At 41.1% G+C, this 11,600-nt stretch overlaps 6 protein-coding genes across 9 annotated transcripts; 4 read left to right on the top strand and 2 right to left on the bottom strand.

Annotated features, from left to right (window-relative positions):
- The first annotated feature begins 333 nt into the window (after window positions 1-333).
- LOC108114643 lies at window positions 334-1,265 on the top strand. Of its 2 annotated transcripts, none has more exons than XM_017225713.2 (2): window positions 334-932; window positions 1,000-1,265. In XM_017225713.2, exon 1 carries the CDS (start codon window positions 384-386, stop codon window positions 906-908), a length of 525 nt encoding a protein of 174 aa, XP_017081202.1. In that variant the 5' UTR covers window positions 334-383; the 3' UTR covers window positions 909-932; window positions 1,000-1,265. The 2 variants fall into 2 exon arrangements, with proteins under 2 accessions (XP_017081202.1, XP_017081203.1); XM_017225714.2 differs by having other exon boundaries at window positions 334-936.
- Window positions 1,266-1,306: 41 nt separating this feature from the next.
- LOC108114642 (mitochondrial inner membrane protein OXA1L) lies at window positions 1,307-3,344 on the top strand. Its single transcript, XM_017225711.2, has 4 exons — window positions 1,307-1,405; window positions 1,488-1,753; window positions 1,866-2,922; window positions 2,993-3,344. The coding sequence occupies exons 2-4, from the start codon at window positions 1,670-1,672 to the stop codon at window positions 3,175-3,177; spliced, it is 1,326 nt and encodes a 441-aa protein (XP_017081200.1). The 5' UTR covers window positions 1,307-1,405; window positions 1,488-1,669; the 3' UTR covers window positions 3,178-3,344.
- Window positions 3,345-4,056: 712 nt separating this feature from the next.
- Window positions 4,057-4,870, bottom strand: LOC108114644 (MIP18 family protein galla-2). The gene is made up of 2 exons (XM_017225715.1): window positions 4,616-4,870; window positions 4,057-4,565 (listed from the first exon to the last, which is right to left on the bottom strand). The coding sequence occupies exons 1-2, from the start codon at window positions 4,734-4,736 to the stop codon at window positions 4,216-4,218; spliced, it is 471 nt and encodes a 156-aa protein (XP_017081204.1). The 5' UTR covers window positions 4,737-4,870; the 3' UTR covers window positions 4,057-4,215.
- Window positions 4,871-5,615: 745 nt separating this feature from the next.
- LOC108114675 (pollen-specific leucine-rich repeat extensin-like protein 1) lies at window positions 5,616-6,963 on the top strand. 2 transcript variants are annotated; one of them, XM_017225759.1, is made up of 3 exons: window positions 5,616-5,724; window positions 5,887-6,337; window positions 6,392-6,963. In XM_017225759.1, the coding sequence occupies exons 1-3, from the start codon at window positions 5,656-5,658 to the stop codon at window positions 6,865-6,867; spliced, it is 996 nt and encodes a 331-aa protein (XP_017081248.1). In that variant the 5' UTR covers window positions 5,616-5,655; the 3' UTR covers window positions 6,868-6,963. The 2 variants fall into 2 exon arrangements, with proteins under 2 accessions (XP_017081248.1, XP_017081247.1); XM_017225758.1 differs by having other exon boundaries at window positions 5,887-6,963.
- Window positions 6,964-7,693: 730 nt separating this feature from the next.
- Window positions 7,694-8,483, bottom strand: LOC108114676 (biogenesis of lysosome-related organelles complex 1 subunit 4). 2 transcript variants are annotated; one of them, XM_017225762.2, is made up of 3 exons: window positions 8,275-8,483; window positions 7,797-8,219; window positions 7,694-7,743 (listed from the first exon to the last, which is right to left on the bottom strand). In XM_017225762.2, exons 1-2 carry the CDS (start codon window positions 8,416-8,418, stop codon window positions 7,839-7,841), a joined length of 525 nt encoding a protein of 174 aa, XP_017081251.1. In that variant the 5' UTR covers window positions 8,419-8,483; the 3' UTR covers window positions 7,694-7,743; window positions 7,797-7,838. The 2 variants fall into 2 exon arrangements, with proteins under 2 accessions (XP_017081251.1, XP_017081250.1); XM_017225761.2 differs by having other exon boundaries at window positions 7,694-8,219.
- A 233-nt stretch (window positions 8,484-8,716) lies between these two features.
- Window positions 8,717-11,483, top strand: LOC108114620 (ATP-dependent RNA helicase DDX42). Its single transcript, XM_017225686.1, has one exon. It carries the CDS (start codon window positions 8,789-8,791, stop codon window positions 11,168-11,170), a length of 2,382 nt encoding a protein of 793 aa, XP_017081175.1. The 5' UTR covers window positions 8,717-8,788; the 3' UTR covers window positions 11,171-11,483.
- Window positions 11,484-11,600: the final 117 nt, after the last annotated feature.

Below are 11,600 nucleotides of genomic sequence, written 5' to 3'. Positions count from 1 at the left end.
AAAGTGTGAAAGGCTTAGAGATAAATCTTGTTCTGACTTTGATTCTTTTTCTAATTTATACCAGAAAGTAGTCCAAAATGTGTTTCTTCTTTGATTTTGAACATTAAAATAAATATTTTATTTTATCTTAAAAAGATTCGAATGGAAAAGATTAAAAATATAATACAGATTATATAAAAAATACTTTGCAGGATCGCTTAAAAAGTGTGACTGTATATTGCTTGAACTTATTTTACTAAAGCAGAGGCAAGGTATATTTTAGTAACTTTTTGTCGCAGTGCAAGCATTTTAGTATGTTTTGACATTGTTTTCTTTGCAAGTTGTGAGCTCTTTCTTTCAAATATTTTATTTTTTATTCTACTTTTTAAAATAAATCCTCCAAAATGAATGCGTCGGATGAGCAACTCCTGGCTGATCTAAGTAAGATGGAGAGCAAGCGCAAGACGGCGATTGTGTTTGAACAAATCAAACTGGATCAAATAAACAGTACTAGAAATGAGATTTATCAAAGAAATGGTATGGAATATCAACCCGCTGAAGTGGACAAGGAGAACAGGACACCGCAAAGCACCAGAGAGCCTATACCTGAAATAAATATAATTGAAATACCAAAAGACCGGCCAAACCCGAGTATTCAGAGGTTTAGGCAGGCTCAGGAAATAGCCATAAGAATTAAGAACAACAATTGGAAGACGCCGCCAATAAGACCAGATCAGTGCAAAAAGTGCCGGGCAACTGTAAGGGAAAGGGATTCCCATGATTGCAAAATTGAAAAGTGCTCTCTGGGATGTGCATGTGGTTTCCTAGCCAAAAACATGGCATCCCTAAATGCCCACAGTTTTCACTGCGCTAAAAAGAATCGCGATTTGGCCACGTATGTGGCCCAACTCGATCCTCTGGCAATTTAGATTGATCCACCGAACGACATCTGAGTAGGTATTTCTTATAAAACGTGGATCATAAATTAGTTGATTTAATTAATACATGTTATTTTCTTAGATTTAAACCAAGATGTGCCTGTTATGCAGTCGAAATTTGTTATTTAGTTTAATTTATATCACCATGCTTGAAATGCAATAGGATACCCTCATCTGTTTAAAATATATTTTAAATTCATTAATTTATTTAAGTAAGGCTTTATCATGAAAAATGTTTAAACTTGGAGTTACATTTTAATTTGATTGTTCGCCACAATAACGAAAAGTTAAGGCTTAAAATTCTTTAAAAATATGTGTATTAAATAAATGATTTTAAGATCTCAAAGAGCAGGCCATTAACTTTTTGTCTAGAACGATTATTCAAAATAAATTTCAGGTCGACACATGGTTTTAGCAAAGTTAACTTCCACAGAGGGCTGAAGTAGTTATTATAAACTAGGCTGGGGCTGTACCACTCAAGTTCTTAAGTAAGCATAATTATTTATATTATTTAAGCATTCGATTGTTACTCCAAATATGTTTTAATAAATTTTCGTATTCAAATTTCAGCGGTTATCAATAGTGCTACTAAATCCCGCCGGAGGGCGCTTTGCCCGAACAGCTGTGACTCTGCTTCTTCCTTACCATTACCCCGTCAGTTAGTTTCTTCCCATCTCGCTTGCTCTCACGAGGCGATATAAAGTAATTTTAGCAATTTCATTTTGGGCCAAATTGCAAACAAACTTCACAAAATGTTGGCTCACAGGATGCAACTTTGGAGGACAACAAATTCGGCGATGGCCCTCAGTTCCACAGTCAGTCGATTTTCCCCACAGGTAAGTAAAAATCGTTTTAAAAACTGCCGGCGACCTGTGACATAACCTGCAAGTAGCCAATGTTTGTGGTCAGAAACTTTAATAAATTTCAATGAAAACTCTTTTTTTTTAGGGTTCCACGGAGAGCAAAAGGGAGCTCCATCTGCAGAGAATTACCCACGGAAGCAGTTTACCCTTGGTCGCTACCCAAAAATGGTCAAGTCATGGACAGATGCGTTTCGCAAGTAGTGGAGCTGCTACAGCGGGAGTCGCGGCCACGAACAGTGGAGAATACATGCAGGCGGTTCCAAAAACAGAACTGGTGGACCTGCCCGACATACCAGCTGCTCCAGTGCCCCCACCCACCGATGGTTTGAATGTAATGGACGTGGTCAATCTCTCGGGTGAACCATCTTTCGCTTCAATTGGCTTAGGCGGCTGGTCGCCGGTGGGTATGGTCCAGAATTGTATGGAGTTCCTGCACTGCACCTGGGAAATTCCGTGGTGGGGAGCGATCGCTATGGGAACCCTGGCTGTGCGCACCATCATCTTTCCATTGGTCATAATAGCCCAAAGGAACTCGGCGAGGATGAACAACAACATGCCGCAGATGCAGATGCTCCAGCTGAAGATGACCGAGGCGCGGCAGTCCGGAAATGCCATTGAATCCGCTCGATATGCCCAGGAAATGATGTTGTTTATGCGGGAAAAAGGTGTTAATCCTCTCAAGAACATGGTGGTGCCGTTGGCGCAAGCTCCACTCTTCATTAGTTTCTTCATGGGATTGCGACAGATGGCAAATACACCCGTGGAATCAATGCGGGACGGTGGACTCTTCTGGTTCACGGATCTGACTCTGGCGGATCCCTATTATCTGCTGCCTATGATCACCAGTGCCACCTTGTACCTGACTATTGAAATCGGAACGGATTCCGCTCGTTTATCTGCCGCTAACATGAACACCATGAAATATGTGCTAAGAGCGCTGCCCATCGTGATCTTCCCATTCACGATGAACTTCCCCGCTGCCATCTTGACTTACTGGGCCTGCAGTAACTTTATTTCACTGGGACAGGTTGCTCTGCTGCGGATTCCCTCCGTGAGGGACTACTTCAAGATCGAGAAGATGCTGACCCATGCACCAAGTGCACTGCCACCGAAAAAGGGATTCGTCGGAGGAATGAAAGAATGTAAGTAAAAAGCTTTTCCTATTAAATGATGGCCTTTTCTGATCAACATCCTTGCTAATTCCTTTTCCAGCCTGGGATAACATGAAGATCTCGAAAGAAATCGAGGAACGACAGCGCCTGGACGAGATTCGTTTCGCCAAGGCCGGCAAGGGTCCATTGGTTAAGACGTACAAGTTCGATCCCACGAAAACGGCAAAGCCCATCTCCGTGGAGCCGCACATGAGGTTAAGGGAGCCGCCAAGCAAACAGCGATAGTTCCTGTCATCCTGTGACCGCCGCCGAGCGCTGTGTCTTGTTACGTTAATTTAAACCTTTAGTCGATAGTTTTTCACTTACAAACCCCAAACTTTTTGCTGCTTAAATATAATTTGTAAATGTACAAACGCAAAACTTTATTGATAAAACTTAGTTTGGAAAGTAAATCATCGGAATGTACCATTATCTAAAATAAGTTGCATAGAAAAGGGTCTGTTAAAAAGGTTATCAACTAAGAATTAAAGTGTTTTCATTTGAGATAAAAAAAAGTGTATTAATAGACACTTAAATATCAAATCGATTGCGGAAAACTATCTCTTGAATATCACTTTTACAATTAACTCATTAAACAGAATTAAACTCAGTTAAATATATATTAGCCAACATGCTTTGTAATCTTTATAGCCAGAGAAAAAGATTATAAAGCCTTTATAATTATTACCAAATGCAAAGCTATCAATCAATTCATTAGTTGATGACCTTGATTTTCAGTTAGCAATAAGTGCTGAAGTACTCAATACCGCTCAAGTAATTCCTAGCAATTTTAATAGGACTAGAATATTAAAATCTCAATTGGACAATCATAATAACCACAAAAAATAACTATTGTTGATAAATAAACAGTAGACAACTTGAATGAGGGACGCTAGAGCCATCAATCAACCATGTTTGGCGTAAATAGCTTCCGCAATTATTTTTAGTTACTACTGCCAAGTTAAGTAAAACCCAGAATAGGGATGATTTGATACAGAGTTCATAAAGTTTCTCTATAAGGGTTTTCCTGTAGATATTATTAGTAATCATAAAATCAACTGGTTACGTATTTAAAATGAGAAAATAGAGAATCACCTTCTAGACTTAAAGATAAAAATAACGAGCTTCATCGTAGATATAAGATGTATTTGAGACAATTCCATACCACCTAGTTCATCTTCTCATATTGATGTAAAACCAAATTTATATTAAATCAATATTTTACTAAACCAACAGCATATACATATACATATATATATCCAGAATGAGGATAAAATAAACTAATTAACCCCTAGCGGAGATGCATTGGTTTATCACCTCGGCGAGATGTTTGTTCTCCAATGCAGCAGCCACCCTTTCCTTATCCGCCAATTGCTTATTAACCGCCTGTTCGGAGGCATGAGTGCCGGGTGTAATCTCCACGGTGACCTTGAAACGGGGTGGCAGCGATCGCAGCAGCTTCACCCGAATGGAAAGGCCAATCAAAGTGGCCATCGAGCAATGAGGAATCGTCGGGGTAAAGCTGATGTGCACGGAATTCTGGCCATCGCTTATTCGAATAAGATCCTCCTGCACCACATGTAGTTCCTCCAAGGTCAATGGATGTTCCGGGTCATTGATGTTTCTTATGAGATCTAGGATACTATTTTTAAGACCTTTTTCTTTCAATTTTCCTCGTACTTACCAAAAATCTCTCGCTTGTCAAAAGGATCGGTCACATTTTCGTCCTCTTCATTGGCCGTCAACACTCTTTCCTTGATCTTGTCGTAGACATTAGGGTTTATATTCTCGATTTCTGTAGGCATTCTCGTATTGTTTACTTGTTAAGCCTTTATTTACACGTTTTTAGGGAAGTCGCAGAAAGAAAACCAAAATAAAGACCAGTGTGTGCTTACTTTCAAAATTAAAAGGTACCAAATTACACCGTTCTTCTTTTTCGAGGGGTGCACACACTAATTGACCGCGTAATTTATTTGAATTTGAAATTCAGTTTAGTTGTTTTTGTGATAATTAAGAAAATTGTTTAGAATTAAGTTTAAAATTTATGAAGAGATTACACAATTGATACATTAATTAAATTAGATTAGATTTATAAACCCTTTTTAAGGCAATTGGAAGTTAATCATGTCAATGTACGTGTCACAAAAACACCTGAATTGATTTATTTGAATTGAAATTTGATATTAATTCAGATCAATTACTAGTTCAATCAAATCGACGCAATTCTCGAAAGTACAGTTCCAGGAAAACACAGTCCAATTGATATGTTTACCTGTCATCTTACGTAAAGGGCGTAATTACAGACGCTTCGCGATCCATATTTATGTGCTCTTCAAATTAGCTGCGGGAATACTTAACTTAAGTTAACCAAGCTTAACTTTTTTGCAAGCCAGTGCTAACTAGCCGGCAGATGTGGATCTGCGATCCGTGCTTGAGGCTGACTAAGCCTTGAGCCCATTTCGCCGACTAAACTTGCTTTTATTTTCCATATTTTTATTCCACTTTTAGAGCTTTTATTCGAGAAGCCGGTGCACTTGACGGCGATTTCCTCGGGTTATAATTAGCCAGACTTATCAATATCGTCGCCGGGGAAATTTACATAGCGAACGGGTTCCGTGCACTTGGCGTGCATCTATTCGCAATTAGCACCGAATTACAAACTGGTTAACAGCCACTGCCAACAAAGTGGATGTGGAGAAGCCTCCGATCGGTTGGACACATAAAATGGGTTCGCTGCTTTGCTCCCAGCAGCAGTTTGGGTTACTCGTTCAAGCGGTCAACATGAAGTCGGTTGTAAGTTGAGATTTCAGTTTTTTAACTCATAATTATTTTGAGATTACGAAAAGTGAAAAAGAAAAGTTATGAACTTGATATGGTATTTCGTGTTTGATTACACAGGATTACTTTTATGGTTTAGAAACTCTTTCATTTTGTATTCTTTTTGTACTTTCGTAGATTATTCTTCTAGCCTTGGTGGCTTATTGTCATGCGGCGCCTTTGGATGTCAAAGAGTCGTCGTCTGAAACTCTCTCCAGACCCAGTCCAATTAGTCCCGATGTGATTGTCGATCCCAAACCCACTGCAAAGGTAGTCCTGCTGAAGGATACACCTGTGCTGAATCGGGAGAAGCGTCATGAGCCCGAGAAGCCCGATAGTGTGAAGGCCCACGAGCAGATCCAGCCCAATCCTCATGCCCAGAAGCCGACTCCAGCCAGTCCTCATGATCAAAAGCCATCTCCTGTCAGCACACATGATGCTAAACCCCAAGACCACTCTCACAAGCACAAGAGGGAAGCTCATCACGAGGAGGGACACACGAAGGTGCCCAAAAAGGAGGAAGTAAAAGATGCCCCCGAGGTTCCTGAGCCCAAGAAGGAAAAGCGTGAGACGGAACCCAAGCCAGAAGGTGGGGAGCCCAAGGAAACCAGTTACCTGGATGATTTAATTGCACTCTCCTTAGATCCTGTCGAGAAGAAGAAGGAGAAGCGAGAGGCTCACCACGAGGAGGGTCACAAGGATGATGATAAACCTCAGGTGGAGGACCTTTCGCTGCCCCACGCTGTTCCCACTGATGCGCACACCGCGCAGCTGCCCAAAAAGCAGGAAAAACGCGAGACTGTCGAAAAGCCTGACAGCGTGAAGGCCCGCGAATCCCTCCAGCATAGTCCTCAACACGCTGATGAGCTGCACAAAGCTATCGAATCTCTGGGAGCTAAGGTCCCGGAGCAGCGCCATCAGCGCGATATTCCCGTGCCCACGCAAACCAAAGCCACCACCGAACCTTCCACCACTAAGTCGGAAACCGGAAGCACAACTCCATCCACCCATCTGAATATTCCCCATCCCATCCCTGTGGCCGAACTCTTCGAGAAGAACAAGCACGCGGATAAGTCATCTTCCAGTTCCGAGGAAAGCAAGGAGAAAGCCAAGGCCTAAGCTAAAAAAACCAAAAGTTGCTAATTGGACTATCACGAGATTTGTAGTCATCGAAAATAAACTAAAATAAAAATATTTACATGCTTATATAAAAAATGACTGTGCTAATTTATTAACAAATATTTAAAGAAAAGGGAGACTTTTTAACTGGTTTTACTATGAAAATATATCCTCTATCTATCTAAGGAAAAATCAGACATTCAAAATGGTACAAAAATTGGTTTACTTTTTTAACTTGTCATAAACATTTCTTAAGTTACGACTGTCTGGCCAAAGTTTATTGTTTATACATATTGTTATTACATACGCCAACACTAGGGGTTCTAGCTAAAAACTAACAAAGTGTAATATTTTAGAAATGTTAAAGTTCAGCTGTATTTTTAGTTTATTTTGTACCTCTCCTGTAAACACAGTTCTTACTGCGTAATGCCATGGGCTTCCCCGCATAAATTAGTTCAATTTTACTAAGAGCAGCTCGTTAAAAACATTGTACGCTTTCGTAAGCACCTTTACGCTAATTATTTACTAAATATTTATGAATTTCATCTAGCTAACAGTTATGGTATACATTAAATATGAATAAATGAAAGTAAACAACACCCCAATATAAACAATGGAAATATGACTGTTTGACTCGGTTTTTTCCTTTCAATCTGTAATTATTCCCAGTAATTAAGACAATTATAGAAAATTGGTGATATATACCTAAAAAGCACCATTCAAATGCCTTTGTAGGTCCACGATTAACAAATGTGAATGTTAAACAACGTTATTATATAGTTTTTACAATAAATCAACAGCTTCAAGGTAAAACAATGAAATAAAATACAGTAAAACATCCATATTTTATTTGGGGGAAAGAAATATGGACCGATCCTAAAATTGTTCTATTTAAGATAAGATAACATTTAAAAGCTCAAACTACTTACATTTATTCTAGTTACTTAGTTAATATTCATTTGTCTAGCTAGTTAGTTTTTCTTAATAAGATCCTCCTCCACTGCTTCTACTTGTGACTTTCCAAAATAATCATCGGACTTGTAGATCTCTACAGGTTGATATTCCTCTTCAATAAGATTAGAACGTGGCAGAGAGTTTGTTGTCGTGGAATCGCTGGCACTTAGCTTGGCTTTTAAAGGTTTCAAAAGAAGACCTTTAATACTATAATCCGTAACATGCAGTTCTTCCTCAGCTATATCCACCGACCTCTCCACTTCCGTCAGATTTGCACTTACTACACCCACAAACTCCTCCAGGCTATCAATCCTGGTTTTTAACTCTTCGAAACTCTCGCTAAATCCGAGGATACTGCACACATTATTGGCCATCATTCCATTCGACTCGGCACGTACCTAAAAGTAAATAAACCATTAATAAAAGAACTTTTATTTTATAAAAATAACTAACTGAAGCCAGCAATGTTTCAAACTCATCCAATCTGGCCAGCATGTCATCTATATTTGTGCATAGTGGGTTTATCTCCTTTTCCAGATCAGCGCTCTTCAGGATCTTAGCATAATCACTGGAAACATTATTTATATCTGCTTGCATTTTAAAACAGTATAATTTGATATATGTAAATAAAGCAACAATTGTTTTCTCCGACGAAAAGTGTGTGCCTACTAATGGAGGGAAAAATATACAGAGGCGTTAGGTGTTTTATTTAAATAAATGTTTATAAATTTTAAAATAGTGTTTATTATTCAAAAAATATTTAAATTTATGATGTTTTCTCATATATAAGGCCTTAGGCTCACTTCTAAGCCAATTATTTAAAATTATTTTGGCCGTTTGGCTTGTTAGTGAAAGTAAATTCTAACCCAGAAAAGTTGTTATTTTTGCTCCGCGTGTGCTGCGGTCATACTATTTTCTTTATTGATTTTATTGTTTGCTTGGAGGAGCACTCGGATTTTGGAGCAAGATGAGCGGATACCGAGGCATGGGCGGTGGGGGATTTCCTTACCGCAAGCCAGCAAGTTCCGGCAACAACATGAACGCTGTTCCCCCTCCCCCAGTTCTGAATACCCGGGGCTACATTGGCTTCCGTGGAGGTGCGTCCATTTCTGGAGCTGCATCCCGTGGCGGAATTACGGGTGGTACTACTTCGACTACTAAGCAGGGATACTCTTCTTTGGATTCTATTAGTCAATATACCAATGCCACACATCTGGTGGGCAAAAGGAAACACCACACAGATGATGATTACTTCGACGATGATGATGAGCCCCGCGAAAAGGAGCTAGAACAGGCTTATATACCGGCACCAGGATCCCCTGGAGCCCCACCTACTGCAGCCAAAAAGCAAGATGATTCGGATTCGGATGAAGATCCTCTGGAGCAATTCATGGCCGGTATAAATCAGCAGGTGGAGAAGGAAAAACGCCAACAGGCTCCAAAGCCGCCAACTCAGGCAATAAGAGGCGACATCGATGACGAGGACGACGAGGAGAGCTACTATCGCTACATGAAAGAGAATCCCAATGCAGGACTTCGCGACGAGGGATCCGACCAGGAAATCGAATATGACGAGGATGGCAATCCTATAGCACCTCCCAAAAAGAAGGACATTGATCCTCTGCCGCCTATCTACCATTCCGAAATTGAGTACGAACCCTTCGAGAAGAACTTCTATACTCAACATGATGACATTGCCAACCTAGATGAGGATCAGGTCCGGGAACTAAGGCGTACACTAGGCGTTAAGGTTACCGGACCCTCGCCACCCAAGCCAGTAACCTCTTTTGGTCATTTTGGGTTCGATGATCAGTTGATCAAGGCAGTGCGCAAGGCAGAATACACACAACCCACTCCTATCCAAGCTCAAGCTGTGCCCACGGCTTTATCCGGTCGAGATATCATAGGCATAGCCAAAACTGGTTCTGGTAAAACAGCAGCTTTCATATGGCCCATGCTGATGCATTTAATGGATCAAAGACAACTTAAACCAGGTGATGGGCCCATTGGTCTTATTCTGGCACCCACTCGCGAACTTTCGCTACAAATCTACAACGAGGCCAAGAAATTCGGCAAAGTGTACAACCTGAACGTGGTCTGTTGCTACGGTGGAGGCTCTAAATGGGAGCAGAGTAAAGCCTTGGAGCAGGGAGCTGAGATTATAGTGGCCACACCGGGACGAATGATCGATATGGTTAAGATGAAGGCCACCAATCTGAGACGGGTGACCTTCTTGGTGCTCGACGAAGCCGATCGCATGTTCCACATGGGCTTCGAGCCCCAGGTGCGTTCCATCTGCAACCATGTACGTCCAGATCGCCAATGTCTGATGTTCTCCGCCACCTTCAAGAAGCGAATCGAACGTCTGGCTAGAGATGTCCTTACTGATCCGGTGAGAATAGTTCAGGGCGATCTGAACGAGGCAAACCAGGACATTACTCAGGCCGTGTATGTCTTCCCCAATCCTCTGCAAAAATGGAATTGGTTGTTATGTCATCTAGTTAAGTTCCTATCTGAAGGCAGCGTCCTGATTTTCGTGACCAAGAAAGCGGATGCAGAAACCGTTTCCAATAATCTGTTGGTTAAGGAGTATAATTGCCTACTTCTCCATGGTGACATGGATCAAGCGGACAGAAATAAGGTTATCACTCAGTTTAAGCGAAAGGAGTGCGATATTTTGGTAGCCACCGATGTGGCTGCCAGAGGATTGGATATACCCCATATAAGGAATGTGGTCAACTATGACATTGCTAGGGATATCGACACGCACACCCACAGAATCGGAAGAACAGGCAGAGCTGGCGAAAAGGGTAATGCTTTTACTTTGGTTACCGATAAAGACAAGGAGTTTGCAGGCCATTTGGTGCGAAACTTGGAAGGCGCCGATCAACAGGTGCCCGATGATCTAATGGAACTAGCCATGAAAAGCTCCTGGTTCCGCAGTTCGCGTTTCAAGCAGGGCAAAGGCAAGAGGCCAACAAATACTCACACAGGATTAGGTTATAAGGAGAAAGGACACGGTGGTGGTTATGGATCTGCAGGTGGAGCGGATTCTGGTACTAGTGGGTCGGCACATAGTGCCGACGATGGACCCGCTAGCAAATCCTCTTCCGGCGCAGGACCTGCTACAGATCGGTATGCGGCGATGAGGGAAGCTTTTCGATCCCAGTATAATAGCCAATTTCGAGCCTCCAGCGATCGGACTTGGGAGAAAACTCTGCCCGATTCGGGAGTTTTTGCTGCGCCTATGGCACCACCGCCATCATCATCGTCGTCCCAAGGAGCTTCCTCATCGTCCAACAGCAGTAACCCGGAGGTCAAGAAAGCCAAGAAGAGCCGCTGGAATTGAACGATGCGCCCATAGTAAACTTTTGCTGCTATTTGGTTTATTCTCTTCATATTATTTAATGTGTATTTGCTTTTGTTCCATCGTTTAAAATTACAGCTTATGGACTAAATTTAAACATATTATATATAATCAGATATATACCATGTTCATTCATAAAGATTACGTTAGTTAAATACTCGTATGTACAACTCTCTTCCTTCGCAGCCGGAACCAGCGAACAATCGATCCCACAGATCCAAATAAAAATCTTCATTAATTGTAATCATGGTTATGTGTATTTTATTTTGAATAAAATCACATTTGCGCATCCCAACTGCCTATCGATATTGTTAATCGTTAATCGTGTCGTTTTTTTCATTCATTTTCATTAAGCGAGAGAAGAAATCGAACTGGAATATCGAAATCTTGAAGCTAAATTGTTCGTTAATCA

Source organism: Drosophila eugracilis, unplaced genomic scaffold, assembly GCF_018153835.1.
Source record: "Drosophila eugracilis isolate 14026-0451.02 unplaced genomic scaffold, ASM1815383v1 contig_2154, whole genome shotgun sequence".
NCBI classification, from domain to species: Eukaryota; Metazoa; Arthropoda; class Insecta; order Diptera; family Drosophilidae; genus Drosophila; species Drosophila eugracilis.
Note: the sequence above shows the minus strand (reverse complement) of the source record. Positions and strands in the feature narration are given on the sequence as shown.

Excerpts from the sequence above, each read along its gene's own strand:
- LOC108114643 (XM_017225713.2), top strand. The coding sequence starts at position 384 with ATGAATGCGTCGGATGAGCAACTCCTGGCTGATCTAAGTAAGATGGAG.
- LOC108114644 (XM_017225715.1), bottom strand. The coding sequence starts at position 4,736 with ATGCCTACAGAAATCGAGAATATAAACCCTAATGTCTACGACAAGATC. Across the intron at positions 4,566-4,615 it reads TGACAAGCGAGAGATTTTTG|ATCTCATAAGAAACATCAAT; the intron begins GTAAGTACGAGG and ends ATAGTATCCTAG.
- LOC108114676 (XM_017225761.2), bottom strand. The coding sequence starts at position 8,418 with ATGCAAGCAGATATAAATAATGTTTCCAGTGATTATGCTAAGATCCTG. Across the intron at positions 8,220-8,274 it reads TTGAAACATTGCTGGCTTCA|GTACGTGCCGAGTCGAATGG; the intron begins GTTAGTTATTTT and ends ATTTACTTTTAG.
- LOC108114642 (XM_017225711.2), top strand. The coding sequence starts at position 1,670 with ATGTTGGCTCACAGGATGCAACTTTGGAGGACAACAAATTCGGCGATG. Across the intron at positions 1,754-1,865 it reads TCAGTCGATTTTCCCCACAG|GGTTCCACGGAGAGCAAAAG; the intron begins GTAAGTAAAAAT and ends CTTTTTTTTTAG. Across the intron at positions 2,923-2,992 it reads CGTCGGAGGAATGAAAGAAT|CCTGGGATAACATGAAGATC; the intron begins GTAAGTAAAAAG and ends TTCCTTTTCCAG.
- LOC108114675 (XM_017225758.1), top strand. The coding sequence starts at position 5,656 with ATGGGTTCGCTGCTTTGCTCCCAGCAGCAGTTTGGGTTACTCGTTCAA. Across the intron at positions 5,725-5,886 it reads CGGTCAACATGAAGTCGGTT|ATTATTCTTCTAGCCTTGGT; the intron begins GTAAGTTGAGAT and ends GTACTTTCGTAG.
- LOC108114620 (XM_017225686.1), top strand. The coding sequence starts at position 8,789 with ATGAGCGGATACCGAGGCATGGGCGGTGGGGGATTTCCTTACCGCAAG.